This window comes from Sciurus carolinensis, chromosome 8, assembly GCF_902686445.1.
Source record: "Sciurus carolinensis chromosome 8, mSciCar1.2, whole genome shotgun sequence".
Classification (NCBI taxonomy): domain Eukaryota; kingdom Metazoa; phylum Chordata; class Mammalia; order Rodentia; family Sciuridae; genus Sciurus; species Sciurus carolinensis.
In genome coordinates, this window is record NC_062220.1 from 120,487,244 (window position 1) to 120,503,891 (window position 16,648).

Genomic DNA, 16,648 nt, shown 5'->3' on the forward strand with positions numbered 1-16,648 from the left:
GCTGCAGCAGGCTGTTGGTGGTTCTCTCTTTCCTGGGATTTTCCGGTTCAGGTGCATGGGACCACGGTTTCTAACCCTTTATTTAGAGAGGGGTCTTAACACACACACACACACACACACACACGCACACACACACACACACACACACACACACACACACCCCTGTAGAGGTCTTCCACAAGCTGACCATAATCGCCAGTGTCACGGTGATTTGAAGTTTTTGGTTTTTTTTTTTTTTTTTTTTTTACAATTGGAATAGATTTATACATGGGATGGGATGGAGGAAGCTTAAAACCAAGTAAGGATAAACAAAGAAAAATCAAAATACAATTATACAGAACTAAAATACTCTTCCAATCAGTCATAAAACAAATTGATTCCAAAATCGATGTGCAAATGGAAAGTCAACATTCAATAAGCTGAATTTTTTTAAAACGAATTGTTACCATTTCAAAGTCATATATCTTCACATTCGATATAGAAATCTGAGCTCCCCTTGAACAATCAGGAGACATAGTGACACAAATTGGTGCCGGTGGGGCTGGGAAAGATCCTTAGGTTATACCATCCCTGCCTGGTCTCCATAGACACCTGCCTTTTCAGATTCTTACTCCTAATGCTGAGCCACATACCACTAGGGGGTAGCAAAGGGTATCATAACTCAAATTAGTATGTTGGTTCAAATGATTCTCAGTATTGGAAAGTCATTTTAATTGGAAATTTCAAATATAATTAAAATTCTGTGGGTGTATAGTTGCAATTTCAATTATGCATATAAATTACTATATAAGTGTGCATAATAAAGGATCCTCCATGGGAATTCGGGGCCAGGGGCTCTGTCTTGACCTTTCCTGTCCCTTTATTATTATTTATTAGACACCAGCTTATCAGAGGGTCTGGTACACAAGACAGGTAGATTGTGACAGTTCAGAGGAAATGTCAAGAACAGGTGACAAGTCTTAGATCCAGAGTTGGAAAAAGAGAAGACAATGGTCTCTTGCCTAAGAGAAATCAAGTCTGCTTAGCAGTACCTTCAGGGTCATGAACAGGACTTCCCAAATCAGGGACTTCCCTCCCTACAAGGAGGTTCATGAAACAGCCTTGCAACCTGCCTGTGGAAAACAGGTAGCAACCCCTCAGGAAGAGAGAGACCTAGGAAATCAAGGCCATCCCTAATCAGACATCTCTATGCAGGGTCAACCAACACCTGGGACATGTACTCAGCCCAGGACTGAAGGAGGAAAACATTGGAGCTGAGGAGCCCAGAGAGTCAGCTGTCCTGGCCTGGGGATGGGGAGGTCAAGGAAATCTTCCTGGAGAAGCAACATCATGCCAAATGCCAAAAGAACAGGAGGGTATCTGGCAGAGAAGGTGAGGAGGGAATAGCATGAGTCAAGACTGGCAGGAGAGGGGTCTGAAACGAATGTAGTTTGGAGGCAGGGAGGTTTGAAGGGATAGGGTCAAGATTTTCAATGCTAAGTGCAATGACTTATACTTTAGGGGCAGTGAGGAAATCTACTTAATGTCAAATAGCCCTCCAGAAAGGTGATATTCTATCTGCAACAGAGTAAGAGTATGCTCATTTCATGCTCTCTCATATACGCAGGGTCAGGAACTAAGGAAATGCTCTGCAAATATTAGTTCAGAGTATGGCTTTCAAAAATATATACACACAGTAAACATAGTACGTGGATCTTGAACTCATGTATATTTACTTGCTTATGACTGAAGGTAGACATGTTTAGCTCTATTTATTGGCCAATTTCCTCTTCAAATAAACCCTTCCTTGATTTCTTGGCCAATGTTCCTCCAATTTTTTATTGTTCCTCTTTTAATTTTAATGCATGCATTTTCCTTTTTATTAGTTCTTTTTAATCATACATAACAGTATGATTCATTTTGACATAACTATAAAAGCATGGCATATATCTTGTTCTAATTCAGTCAGTCCCCAGTACCTTTCCTTTCCCTTCCCTCCTCCCAACCCCAGCTCCCTTTCCCCTATTGATCTTTCTATAGTTTATCCATAGTTAATAAACTAATTTCATGTGGGTGTACATGATGGTGAGATTCACTGTAGTATATTCATATATGTACATAGGAAAGTTATGTCAGATTCATTCTACTGTCTTTCCTTTCTCCATCTCCTCCCTTCCCTTCATTCCTTTTTGTTTACTCCACTGAACTTCTACCCCCCCACACACCAACTTATGTGGGTTAGCTTCCACATATCACAGAAAACATTCAACTTTTGGTTTTTGGAGATGGGCTTATTTCACTTAGCACTATACTCTCCATATCCATCCTTTTACCACCAAATGTCATAAAGTCTTTATGGCTGAATAATACCCAATTGTATACATATACCACATTTTCTTTATCCATTCATCTGTTGAAGGTCACCTAGGTTGGCTGCATAGCTTAACTATTGTGAATTTTGCTGCTATAAACATTAATGTGTCTGTATCACTGCAGTATGCTGATTCTAAATCCTTTGGATATATACCGATAAATGGGATAACTGGGTCAAATGGTGGCTCCATTCCTAGATTTTTGAGGCATCTCCATACTGCTTTCCAGAGTGGTTTCATCAATTTGCAGTCCCACCAACAATGTATGAGTATACCCTCTTCCCCATATCCTCACCAACATTTGTCATTACTTATATTCTTGATAATTGTTATTCTGACTAGAGTTAGATGAAATATCATTGTAGTTTTAATTTGCATTTCTCTAGTTGCTAGAGATGCTGACCATTTTTTCATATACTTCTTGATCTTTCGTATTTCTTCTTTTGAGAAGTGTCTGTTTAGTTCCTTTGTCCATTGTTTATTGATTGGGTTATTTGATTTTTTGGTGTTGAGTTTGAGTTCCTTGTATATCCTGGATATTAGCTCATCTGATGAGCAGGCGGCAAAGATTTTCTCCCATTCTGTAGACTCTCTTTTTGTACTCTTTAAAGGGCTAAGAAAAAGGGCTCTCTTTTTGTACTCTTTAAAGATCTTCCCTGTCCGCATGCCTGACATGACCTTAGCACACCCTTGAAGAAACATCTAAAGACTGACTTCTGGGTGGGTTTGACTCACTCACAAAAACTCAGTCATTCACTTATCTCAAGTCTATCACTCCCTCCCTTCAAGGATCTGGCCAGTCCTTGCGGGGATGAGGGTCCTGAAGGGGATCACTAGGCCTTGCAGGTTGTTAGAATAGAACTTTCTTTTTCTAATTTGTATTTAAGGAACACCACTGGGAATAAGACTATGGAGTCTCATCCATAGAGAGGACACTGCCTGGAACCCCAGTTGGGATTCTGAAAACTACCCCAGGGACTCCCAGTTACATGACTTTGGGTGTTGGTGTTTCCCCCTATCTGCTGATGTATTTTCTTTCTCTCTCGTCTATCACTTTTGCATTGCTCTTGCTTCCATATCATTACTAAAATAAATGCTATCTGGTATAAAGAGAGTCTTTTTATTGTTTATGAGTTCTGACCTGGTAAATTTAGCAGCTGCACACATGTGTAGTGCTTTAACGTTACACTCTTGTTTCCTTTGCTGTGAACAAGTTTTTTAATTTGATGCCATCCCATTTATTGATTTTTGTTTCTACATCTTGTACTGTAGGAGTCTTGTTAAGGAAGTCAGTTCTTGAGCCAACATGTTGGAGTGTTGGGCCTATGTTTTCTTCTGGAAGTCGCAGGGTTTCTGATCTAATTCCTAAGTCTTTGATCTACTTTGAGTTTCGTGCAGGGTGAGATATAAGTGTTAAATTTCATTCCACTATATATGAATTTCAAGTTTTCCCAGCATTATTTTTTCTACAATGTATGTTGTTGGCACCTTTGTCAAGTATGAGATAACTGTCTTGATGTGGGTTTGTCTGTGGCTTCTGTTCTATTCCACTAGTCTTCATACCTGTTTTGGTGCCAGTACCATGTTGTTTTTGTTACTATAGCTCTGTAGTATAATTTAAGGTCTTGTATTGTGATGCCTTCTGCATTGCTTTTCTTGTTAAGGGTTGATTTGGCTATTCTGGGCCCTTTATTTCTCCAAATGAATTTCATATTTTTTGTGATGAGTTTCTAAGAGCACGCTAAAGAACATTACTTATTTCTAACATAACTTTATCAACATTAGTCCTGGTGTTTTCCTTTTAACGCTTTTTTTCTTGCATACAATTTCATTGACTATAAAATCTATCACACTTTTCTTTGTTGAGTTCTCTAACAAACATTAATTGAATGTCTCCTCATGTCCTCCCAGTCTGATTCTTTTTATTTAATATCTCCACATCAGGGAATTATGTGTGTAGCTTGTATTTTTTTTTCTAGCCTCAAAAGGTAGTATTTCCAGGCAGTATGCAAAAGGGAATAGGACTAACTGCTGGTAGCTCAGGAATTAAGACACATTGGGGGAATCTCTACTTGATTCACTCTGTGCCTTTGTTTCCCCTCTGGGCCACAAGTTGGTTAGATTTGGCAGTCTTTTGCATTCTAGAATATGGTGTTTTAAGTTCTCAGATCTGAATGGAAGTTTTGTTTTATTTTAATTTTTAATTTTTTTGCTCTGGAGATTGAACCAATCCCCAGTCCTTTTTATTTTTATTTTGAGACAGGTTCTCACTAAGTTTCTTAGGGCCTCACTAACTTTCTGAGGCTGGCCCTGAACATTCAAATCTCCTACTTCAGCCTCCTGAGTCACTGGGATTATAGGCGTGCATCACCATACCCAGTCTTGAATGGAAGTTTTCAAAGAGAAAGCACTATCACTTAAACATCCTTGTTTCCTGTGACTCGCCTTCTACCAAATGATGACCCTGCCACAGCAACTCCGCAGGGCTGTGTGCTGCCGGGACAGGCACTCATTCACCCGGGCTCTGGCCTGCAGGTCCTGGGGGTACCAGTAGTCAGGGACCTTGTACTTGCCGCTCAGATACAAGAAGATGGCCACACTGTGGGAACATGACAGGGGTGGAGAACATGCCCTGGTCACTCTTCGGTCATTTGGTGGGGCACTTTCACCATTCACTTCATGCAGAGCAAGAATGTGAGGCTCAGAGAGGTCAAGTGACTGCCCAGCGTCACACAGCTCTACACTGGGCCATCCCATCATCTGAACCAAGGATGCTAAGTGAGAAACAAAATGCCATGGATTTCAGAAGGAACCAGGGACTCAGGGAAGACTGCCAGGATGAAAGGGTACCCAGTGTGAGTCTTGAGGGATTACAGCAACTTGAATACTATTCCCCACCATATCCACAAGAGGGACAGAGCCAGGAGTAAGGCCACTGCCCCTCCTGACTCTCCTGGGACTAGGAGAATCCTCCCAGGTGACATGAGGGCATTACTTGCCACCCTGTCTCCCCTTCTCTCCACCTGTTCAAAGTTTTTAGCCCCTTCATCCAGGAAACTCTTCCTGACCTTCAGCTCTCATCGGTTGCAGCCTGACCCCCAGAGTTCATCATGCCTCCCTGGGTGTTGGATTGTGCCTCAGCCTCAGGCTCTGTAGCCAAATGGCTATGAGTATAAATCTGGCTCTACTGGCACTCTGTAACCTTGGTAAAAGATACCAGCACCATTGTGACCAACCCTTTGGGTTGGCCTTGGCTCCCATCTCTCCCATCTATGTCTAACCTTTCAACAAACCCTTCAGTTCCATGTTTTGACATCCATAACAGCCAATTTCCCTACCCTGCATCACCACCAGCTTATTAGGGACCCAGCAACTTGTTCCTAGATTATCACTGTAGTCTTCTCATTGTTAAAACACAGGTCAGTCATAGCACTCCTCTGCTCTAATCCCCCAACAGCCCCACCCATGCATAGGAAAAACCAAAGCTGTCCCTGTGCCCCATGCTCCCTTCTGTCCTTTACGCCTGCATTTTTCTTCTTGTTCACCCCAGCCACAGTACTTCCCACCATGCTCTTAACCAGTATCCCAAGCTTGCTCTCACCTTGGGCTTTTGCCCTTGCTCTTCCCTCCACCTGGAACACAGTTCCCCACATCCGGTACCTCCATTATATAGGTTCCTGCTCAGATGCCACCTCCTCAATGTTCCACTCCAAATCACACCCACCCACCCCCACACACCTACCTTCTCCACAGTATTCTCCACCTACTTGCTACCTGCTTATGTAGGTTGTCAGCTCTTTCCACTAGAATGTGAGCTCCATGAAGGCAAAGACTTAGATATGTTCCCTATTCAGTCCTGGACCAGGTCTTGGCCTTAGTGTGTGCTCAGCATAGCCACCAAGCTCACTGTGTATTCCCTCATCTCCCCAGGGAAACAGCACTTCCTCCCAGGATTTGTGGGAAAAGTGGTCACTTGGAGATATCTGATGCAGCTGTGTTGCTTCGCATTTAGCATTCTCCTTCCTGCTGAGTCCTGGGTTGGTTGGAAAGGGGCCTGAAAGTAAGGTGGGTCTTAGACCTTGTGGAAGTTTGATCCCCCTGCCAGTTTCACTTTCCTCATAAGCACAATTGAGGATGGTGTAGGAGATGTCATAAGTTAAATAGCCTCTCCCAACCCTGTTAACTTTGCCTGCTTCAGTCATTTCTCCACCCTGGGGCTGGCATAGGTACTTGGGACACATAAGCCATGATTCAAGTTGTCAACATCAACAGAGATTGCTGATTATCCTCACAAGGTTTGGAGGCAGGCCAGGGTTCTATTATCCTTCAACCAATATGAAGTTCCATCCTTCAAGGCTTCATCTGGGTAAAGAAATCAGTGTAGTGCTGACCTGCAGGAGAGACCAGTGAGGTGGGTGGGGAGGAGATCTCTGCCTGTTCCCATTCCTAAATTCAATTACCACCTTCTTGGGGATAGGGGCATCAGGGAAGAGGAGACCACTGTGCTGGTCCGTGGACCATAGACACTGACCCCATCTGCCTTGTGCCCAACCCCTTGGAGCCTGGGCCAAGCAGAATTTCAATTTGGCCTCGGGGTGAGGTTAGGGGATTCCCTGGAGTTTTAATCCACCCATCATCCAAGTCAGCTCCATCCAGTCTTCTGGATGGCACTCTAGTTTTCTCCCTGAGCTCTACTCTTGGTGTTCTGATTTATCTTTGCACGCCAGGTGGAGAATCAGGCCTTTCCAATAAGGCTGGGAGAAACATCTACACCTCAGAGCTCCAACCTGTGAAACACCTGGGCAGAAGGAAGGAGCACAGAAATACTTGGGACAAGCCAGGGGAAGGAACTCCAAGGTCTGGCTTTTAATGAGAAACCTCAGCAGTGGCCAGGTACAAACCCAGCAGGAAGAGGAACACTTCATTGGAAACTCACTTTATTAACTGTGTAGACTATACAGAATGAAAATTTGAACTTGGTATTTCATTGATGCACTAAAAATAAATCATCAAGCCTCTAACTGCTCAGGGAAACAGTGCTCACTAGTGTCATGAACAATGAACTCTGCATAGAACACTGGAACACTAGAGATGGAGACTTCCTTTGTGCTCCCCTCAATCAACTCAAATACACTTTTTTTTTTTTTTTTTGCGGTACTGGGGATCGAACTCAGGGCCTTGTGCTTTCGAGGCAAGCACTCTACCAGCTGAGCTATCTCCCCAGCCCTCAAATACACTTTGAAACATAAAGTCACGATCTGATTTTAGATGGGGAGCAGGAATGACATTCATCCAGTTTCTTGTTGCAGACATTGCATTTACACAGCTAGTGTGCTGATGGACTGTATTTCCCAGGTTTGGCATAGGTTGTACAAAGTGAACAGCTCCAGAGAATTCTCAGCAAGATTCAAGGTGCAGAATCAATGCTAAGAAAGTTCTCTGAAGTTAACCCTGTTCTCTTGACTAGCACAGCAAACTAGACAGTTGACGGCCCAGGCCAAATGAGGCTGAGGTCAGGATTCTCAGGATATCAGTAGAATAGAGAAAGTTCCAGGTCAGATCAGCTACCCCCATGTTCCCACTCATCTGCACAAGAGTGACCCACCCACATATTTTAGCACAATAAGTGCATCAAATAGCAACCCTGAAAATAGGAAAAATCTCACATCCATGTTCCCTAAGGTTCCCTCTTTATAAACCAACCCTCTGCCCACGGTGGACCAGGATGCTGGGGAGTGGAGTAAGGAAGTAAATAACTCATGTTTGAATAATGAAGAGTGTTTTGTTTATTTGTCATGAGGATAAGGAGAGGAGCACTATGAGGTCACAGACATATCTGCACAAAGGGTGCCCAAAGGTGATATCCACCTGGCCTTGCCTCTGCCAAGAGAACACTCTGGAAGGGGCAGCCAGCTCACAGATGCCTTGGATCCTTTGTACCAGTCATAAAAATGTCATGACGGTCCCTTTCTTTCCCAACTGCCAGGGCTCCAAGGGGTAAAAACGGATAATTATCCTTTGAGAAACAGAGAAAAGGATGTCAGCCCCTTAGCAAAAAACTCATTTTACAAGACACCCGCCAGGCACCCCCCATCCACCCATGAAGTATTTGTCAGCCTGCTCATCCAAGTTAATGATCCTCTCCTGGCCCCATCATCTTGCACTTGTTAGTCCCACTACCCTGGGACTAACAAGTGCAAGATAATGGCTGCACATCAGCATGCCCCACCCAAGACAGACACAACACCATGGCCTCAGTGGGTATGCTGTGTGTTCATTCAAGTCTGTCAGTCTGTGGGCTCAGAGGGATGGTCTTCTCCCCTAAGTGCAGACTCCCTGGGATATGCCCAGGATATCAGGCACTTTCTCTTCTCTCAAAGTCTGACTCGGGTCAGGTACAGGGTGACCCTAATGTCTGTGGAATAACTGAATGTGCTCCTTTCACAGAGATGACTGGAAATTCCTGGTGAAGAGCATGAGGGTGGAGACAGGTCGGCAGGGGCTAACAGCCTGTTTTCCCATCTGCCAAGTCAGCATAATGGAGACATCTATCTCATGGGATGGCAAGTCTTCACAAGAGGATCAGGTCTTGTAAGGACCAAATGGGATCATGTGTGTTGAGTTCCTGGCACATGATAGGCATTAATACATAATTTATTGTTAGATTTATTATCTCTCCCCAGTCTGAGGATCTGAAGACCCATCAGGGGCAGCTGTTCCTCACCGGCCTCCCTGATTCAATAAGGGTTTCATTCTGGAAGGTCCTTTCAAGTTTCTCATGCCCTTAGTTTCTCACAGACATGGACTTGACTTGGGAATATTTTTCACTCAGCAGGAAACTTTAACCCTATCATAGTGTGCCAGGTTTGGGTGGTAGGACCTTCTTGTGGGGAAAAGAACTCTTTTAGCCCTCCTCTCTCTAATCACAGGAGTCTGGAAGTGGAGATGGTTCATTTCCAGTTTTGTCTTGGATCTCCCACCTTTAAGGGACCCAGAACTGGTTGTCTAGACATCTAGACTAATGTTCTTTCCCTCAATCTCAGATAGGACCCTGAGGCAGGATCACTATGTCTGGTTGCACATCAGTCCCAAAGGGATCCTCACTACTGCTACGTACGCACCGGTCCTGGTCCAAGGCCAGCTCCTTAGTGAGGAATTCAAAATAACGGGCGCTGTGGCCACGGTTATCCTCTGCAGTACCCACGACGCCAATGGAGGAGACCACTAGCTGGACACAGGGCTCTGTGGTTCCTCCCAGTGCCATGGTCAGGCCAGGCCGCACAGTGACGATCACACGCTGTGAGGGATACAAAAGTTTCACCTGAAGGTGGGCGGGTGGGACTGCCTTAGGGCATAGGGGCGCGTGAGGCCGGGACGCGAGGGGGTCTGAGGGGATCAAGACACCGGCTAGGGCCCCGGGAAGTCACGCAGGGTACCCGGCTGGGGAGTGCGACAAGGTCAGATGCGGGGAAATGGGGATAGGAAAGGTCAAAAAGGTTGGCTGTCCTATGAAAGTCCCTGGGAAAACAGTCCGGGTCCCTGGGGAGGTGCGGAGAATGAACTGGGCCCGATCCCTGGCCCCCGAGCTCCCAGGGCAACCCGACCCTTGCTCACGTCCTCAGGTTTGCCCAGGATAGCAGCGGTGGCCGCGCAGAGCCGCTTCTCCAGTCCCGCAGGCACGCGGTCGGCGGGCAAATTGGTATCTAACTCAATGATCGGCATGTCAGGGGACAGCCACAACCGGTACAGCGAAGAGCTCGCAGAGTCCAACTCCCGTTGCCTGCAGCGGAATAGGAAAGGAGGTGGGGCGCCGGGGTAACCAGGCTCCTCATTGGCTGAGCAGAGCAAGCGCATTCCGATTGGCTTCCAGAGTTACACCCCATCCCTCAGTCACGTGCGTGCGCGGGCACCACATTTCCGGAAGTTCTACCTCCCTGCAAGTTGGATTTAACCCTACCTGGGACTGGAGGCTGGCCATTCGCGGCCTTGCCCTCTCCCCTCCGGTAGGCGGCAGTGGTTTTCCCTTTCCTGACGTCGAGTCGTTGGTTTAAACTATTCCTAATCCATACTTAAATGCAGGTCCAAATACCCCCGTACAAATATCTGTAGGGCCCTTCACAGGCTCCCTCGACCCTAATAACCATCGCCACGGAGGTTTAACTTTTATTTATTTATTTATTTTAATGAGGTGCCACCATCTCAAAGTCAAAGATTCACCTTCAGTATGGGAATCTGCCCTTTCTTGAACAGTTTGGAATCCTGGTGACAAGTGCAGGCTCACTGGAGACTGTGAAAGACCCTCGGCGAGGGCATCTCCTCCTCTGTTGCCTCTGGTGTGAGTGGTGGCAAAAGATTATTTAGAAGGTGAGGAGGGAAAAGTATGAGCTAAAGCCAGGAGGCCAAAGTAGGACTAGGAGAGGGATCTGAAATGAATGTAGTTAGTACGCAGGGAGCTTGTAGAGATAGGAGCAAGATCTTCAGTGCCAAGTGCAATGATTTGTACTTTAACTTCAAGGAAGTGGGGGTACATGGAAAGTTTCCATAGAAGAGGGACAAGGCCATGTATGTGTTTACTAAAGCTCTCTCCAAAGGTCAGACCTTATAAAGGTGGGATGAGGATACAAAGGGAATACAATACTGATACTTGAGCAGAACTGTGGAACAGAGACTGTGTGGACATGTCCTGCTTACAGCCAAGGAACAAGTAGCTTCATCTCTTTTTTCTTACAACCCAGCATTTCCCTTGGTAGTTTTACTGACCAAGGCCACCCACTCAGTGCAACAAACTCTGAAATGACTGCATCAATTTCTCCTTCAAGGTAGAATCTGCTGGAGGAATATCCTTGGCCTTCAAGATAGCTGCATGGGCTTCCTGGAAGAGGTTCTCCCCTACTGCAGCCTCCACACGCTGGCGCCATGCAGCCAGCTTGGATCGGCATTTAAAGACTTGGCAAACAGCACTGACAGGCTATGGGGAGAAGGAACAGGGTAGAGGGGCTGTGTATAACCAAGACAGCATGACCTGCTTTAGGGATCTATGATTGAATTTTCCTTCCTTCATCATGTGTGTGAGGAGTTGGGTGTCCCCCTCCCAGGGGACACTGGGAAGTCCCTCAACATCCCTGCAGTGAGGGCTTATCAAGATTCATTTTACAGATGAGGAGACTGATGCTCACAGGGTTAAGTGATTCCTCCAGGGTCCCATAGCCAGAAAGATCAATTTAAGTGGAGACATTAGCCCTCTCTCAGGAATTCCCACTAATCACCCTACCCCATGGAACTCACATGCATCAGCTCTGTGATGGCCACCAAGTCAGCCACAGAGATATGGGACCCAGTAAAGAAGGCCTGGTCTCTCAGGAACTTGTTTTCAAGCAGCTGAAGCCATCTGTCCTACTTAGCCAAAGAAGTAAGAAGTGGCTCCTGAGAAGGAGGCATTGGCTGGCCCAGGAACACAGGGAACATCATCTGGTTGGGTCAGCAGGCAGAGAGAAGGTGAGGCTCCACCTAATGCCCATCCTTTACCCTACCCTTATCCCATTCAATACCAGTCCCACAGATTTTTTTCCCCCACCATGTTCCTGCATGAAACTTTACCTGGCTCCTCACTGCCCTCAAGACCTCACTGCTCCCCAGTGCAGCAATCATCTGGTCAACTCTCCACCCACCCAGAATTCTCAAGTGGTATACATGTATAAACACCCTGGGATGTAGTTCGTCCATGTTCTTAAACACTTCGACTGGCAGTCTCTGGTATTCTAGAAGTTGGTGTTCTATGGTCTCAAATGTGAATAAAAGTTTTTATTTAGTTATTTTTCCACATTTTTATTGATGCATTATAATTATACACAACTGTGGGATTCATTGTTACATGTTCATTCAGGCACATGATATAATATAATTTGGCCCATACCATTCCCCAATATTTCCCCTTTCCTTCCCTTTCTTGCTCCCCTGTCCTTTTCCTCTACTCTGCTGATCTCTCTTCACTTGTGAATGGAAATTTTAAATAACACCATCACCTAAGCCTCCTGTGAGGTGACCTTGTCTCCTGTGACTCACCTTCTGTCACATGGCTCTGCTGCAGCAACTCTGCAGGGCTGTGTGCTTCCAGGACAGGTACTCATCCACCTGGGCTCTGGCCTGCAGGTCTTTGGGGTACCAGTGGTCAGGGGCCTTTTACTTGTAGCTCAGATACAAGAAGATGGCCACACTGTGGGAACATGACAGGGGTGGAGAACATGCCCTGGTCACTCTTTGGTCATTTGGTGGGGCACTTTCACCATTCACATCATGCAGAGCAAGAATGTGAGGCTCAGAGAGGTCAAGTGACTGCCCAGCGTCACACAGCTCTACACTGGGCCATCCCATCATCTGAACCAAGGATGCTAAGTGAGAAACAAAATGCCATGGATTTCAGAAGGAACCAGGAACTCGGGGAAGGCTTCCAGGATGAAAGGGTACCCAGTGTGAGTCTTGAGGGATTACAGCAACTTGAATACTATTCCCCACCATATCCACAAGAGGGACAGAGTCAGGAGTAAGGCCACTGCCCCTTCTGACTCTCCTGGGACTAGAAGAATCCTCCCAGATGACATGAGGGCATTACTTGCCACCCTGTCTCCCCTTCTCTCCACCTGTTCAAAGTTTTTAGCCCCTTCATCCAGGAAACTCTTCCTGACCTTCAGCTCTCATCGGTTGCAGCCTGACCCCCAGAGTTCATCATGCCTCCCTGGGTGTTGGATTGTGCCTCAGCCTCAGGCTCTGCAGTCAATGGCTGTGAGTATAAATCTGGCTCTACTAGGAAGGCACTCTGTAACCTTGGTAAAAGATACCAGCACCATTGTGACCAACCCTTTGGGTTGGCCTTGGCTCCCATCTCTCCCATCCATGTCCAACCTTTCTAGAAACCATGCAATTATTTGAACCTGAAAAGAACTCAGAGTCAGTCATTCCCCATGGTACACCACCACTGTGTTGACCTGGGGCCTAGCACCTTATTCTTGGATTTCCTTGGTAGACTTCTCACCCCAGGCAGGGGGATCATTTCACATAACATAACTCTCCTCTGTGGGGAGACGTGATGCGAATCAAAGTGTTTGATTACCTCATGGTTGTGTTGCACTTGCACTGGGATCCCCCTGTATGAAAGTACAGGGTTAACATTCCTCTGTGCAAAAGTACCAGGTTAATGTCTGTAATCCCAGCGTTTCCAGAGACTGAGGCAGGGGGATCAAGAGCGCAAAGCCAGCCTCAGCAAAAGCGAGGCTTTAAGCAATTCAGTGAGACCTTGTCTCTAAATAAAATACAAAAAATAGCTGGGAATATGGCTCAGTGGTTGAGTGCCCTTGAGTTCAATCCCTGGTATCCCCTCTTCCCCAAAAAAGTACTGGGTTAACATTTCCCCGTTGCTATGGCACACTGGTCCTTGGTTTCTCTGGGCAAACGTCCAGAAATAGCAGCTTTAACCTTGAATCCACACTGACTTCTAGGGAAGTCTGAGCATAGCAAGGTAACCATAATGTCTTGTCCACACTGTGACCTTCAAGCCTGCCTGCTTGGCGGAAACTTTCTCACCAATAACCTTTCGATGATAAAACCTATATAACAAATGTGTAGAGCCAGCTCTGGGTCACTGTTCTCAATCAGAGTTCAGTTCCCCACCTGATCCTGCTTCTCTCTCTAAATGTTTGTGTGTTTTTTCTTCATTTTCCATCACCCATTGCCGGTTTCTGAATTAACAGAGCAGGTCGCAGCACTCCTCTATTCAAATCCACCAAAGGTCCCATTCACCTACAGGAAAAGCCCAACTTTTCCCTCTCCTGCCCCCTCCTCTCTTGCTTTGCCCCCCTCATCACAGCCACATTGAACCCTTGCTCTTTAGCCTTCACCCCAAGCAAGGTCCCACGTCACTACTTTCATCCTCACTCTTCCCTCCAACCAGAATACCCTTCCTTACATATCTTGCATCTGAGTCTGCAAGTTCCTGCTCAAATGCCACCCCCTCAGTGGTACTTCCCTTGACCACCCATTCAAAATTGTACCCCAACCTATTTCCTCCACAGCACCCTCTACGTGGTTATGTCATTATTGTCAGTTCCCTCTAGAATGTGAGCTCCATGAGGGCTTACACAAGCCCCTGATTATGGCCAGGGCCTGGATGGTGCCTCATGTTGATGGGTGCTTGGTAAATAGTCACTGAGCTCACTGGGTGTTTCCTTGGTACCCCAGGGAAATACCACTCACCCCCCAGGATATATGAGAGCAGTGGTTGCTTTGAGATACCTGGGCTGCCACCATTCCACATTTAGCACTTTCCTTTTTGAGGCCTGGGTTGGTAGGGAAGGGGCCTGAAAGCAGTCTTGGTCCACAACCTGCCCTCTCCCAGCTTGTTTTCTTATCTGTACCATGCAGGGGGAAACAGGCATGCCATAACTTCAACAGCCCCTCCCAGCCCTGGACATCTCTGCCTGCTTCTGCCCACTCTGTACCCTGCAGTTGGCACAGGTATTTGGGACACACACACTGTGGCCACAGTCATTAACAGTGGACATAGGCAGCTGATTGGCCCAACAGGCTTGGCTACAGGCTAGGGATCCATTACCTTTCAGTCAATGTGAAGTCCCCACCCTTTAAGGCTGGCACCTTCCTCAGAGGGTTCACCTGACCAAAGGATTCAGTGTAGTGCAGGAGAGACCAGTGAGGTGGATATGGAGAACCCCAAGTCCTCTGAAGTCTCTGCCTGCCCCACCCTTAACTTCAGGCACCAGCATTTGGGGGGTGTATAGAGGAAGAGGTGAACACCGTGCTTGTCCATGGATCATAGATCACCCCACCTGCCCTGTGCCTACCTGATTGGAGCCTGAGCCAAGCACAATTTCAATTTGGGCCTGGGGAGAGGGTAATACTCTGGAAGCATAATCCACCTGATACCCCAGCCAGCTCCATCCATGTCAGGCACTCCAGTCTCCTCTCCGAGCTCTACTCTGTCTCTTCTGATTTCTCTTCCCACCCTAGGGCCAGGGAGGGGGATCAGGCCCTTCTAACCAGGCTACCTGTTCACACCCCCAGAGTTCCAGCCACCCTTATTCCCATTTCTATATCCAGAAATGCTTGCCCCATTTGGCCACTTAGCCTTTAACAGCTCAGCACTTCTTCCTTTCCCGTGCCAAACCCTCAAAACTCCCTTCTCAAGATGGTTTCCCAAGTCCGAATAACTTCCACAGACTCCATCTCCAAGCCCAGGCTAGTGCTAGAGGGCACATTAAGTGCCCAATTAGTATGTGGTGTGCACGGCCTCCATCAAGCCAGGCTTCAGCTTGATCATAGACCTACCTGTGGGCCTCTTTTTCCTTCCACTGAATGGACACCATTACTCCTGCCCATCCTCTCTCCAGAAACTGCCTGTAGCCACCCTATGTCCCACAGAAAGTGGCCCAAGGCAGCCAATGGGAGGGCTCAGCTGAGCAGGGGCCTTCGTCTGGATTGGTTACCTCCTGCATCCTTTACTGGATTCTGCTCCAACTGTGTTTCCAGGTCAGTCAGACCAGCAGCACTGCATCTAAGTTAAGGATGTTGGTCTTCCCTACAGCTCTTCCACAGGGTTCTTCAAAGCCCTCAGGGCCCTGGCAGTGGGTGGAAACATTCAGGGACAGGAGTAAGTCATGAGCAAGAAAAAAAAAAAAAAAAAAAAAAAACCTGAAGAATGACAAGGAAGACATGAAAGTAGAAGAGAACCAGGTGGATGGGGGCTGTCTCCTGCCTCAGAATGCAGAAACACAACAGATGGAGAAAACTTCATTTTGGAAATGAAGAGGTATTTCAATCTTTTTATCCAGTCCCAGAGGTGAAAATAGTTTGGCCCTTTCTCCACTTCTCTCTTCTTTCCAAGGACTGTCTTCTCCCTTTTATCCTATATTTTGAAGAATGCCTTGTATTCACTAGGCAAAGATTAGGGTTCTTTAAAAATACACAATTGACAACTGATGTAACAGCTGGATGTAACTGGAGAGACTGGCACTTCCTGCTTTTCTATACACCTAGCCTGACCACAAAGCGATGCCATAGGCAGAGGACCACCTGCACACCTAACCCATACTTCCCAGAGCGCCTACCCGGCCCACCTTTGAGCAGCTCCACAGTGCGCAGCTGGAAGGGGATGCCATTCCTCCTGGTGAAGATGTGGACAGTGCGGCAGGGCTGGGACAGCAGGTCCAAGAAAAGCTCCAGGCCCATGGTGAGATCAGCAGTGGGTGGGGTAGGGGCACAGCGGGCAGACCTACGAGTCTGACCAGGGG

At 46.7% G+C, this 16,648-nt stretch overlaps 1 protein-coding gene and 1 pseudogene across 1 annotated transcript; both read right to left on the bottom strand.

Annotated features, from left to right (window-relative positions):
- Positions 1–8,119: 8,119 nt before the first annotated feature.
- Ddt (D-dopachrome tautomerase) lies at positions 8,120–10,131 on the bottom strand. Its single transcript, XM_047562398.1, has 3 exons — positions 9,966–10,131; positions 9,473–9,648; positions 8,120–8,367 (listed from the first exon to the last, which is right to left on the bottom strand). The coding sequence occupies exons 1-3, from the start codon at positions 10,071–10,073 to the stop codon at positions 8,295–8,297; spliced, it is 357 nt and encodes a 118-aa protein (XP_047418354.1). The 5' UTR covers positions 10,074–10,131; the 3' UTR covers positions 8,120–8,294.
- Positions 10,132–10,673: 542 nt separating this feature from the next.
- Positions 10,674–16,586, bottom strand: LOC124991663 (glutathione S-transferase theta-3-like; annotated as a pseudogene).
- Between the last annotated feature and the right edge of the window lie 62 nt (positions 16,587–16,648).

Coding starts and splice junctions, on each gene's coding strand:
- Ddt (XM_047562398.1), bottom strand. CDS start 10,073: ATGCCGATCATTGAGTTAGATACCAATTTGCCCGCCGACCGCGTGCCT. Junction 9,649..9,965: donor TCCTGGGCAAACCTGAGGAC/GTGAGCAAGGGT, acceptor TATCCCTCACAG/CGTGTGATCGTCACTGTGCG. Junction 8,368..9,472: donor CTGGCCTTGGACCAGGACCG/GTGCGTACGTAG, acceptor TGTTTCTCAAAG/GATAATTATCCGTTTTTACC.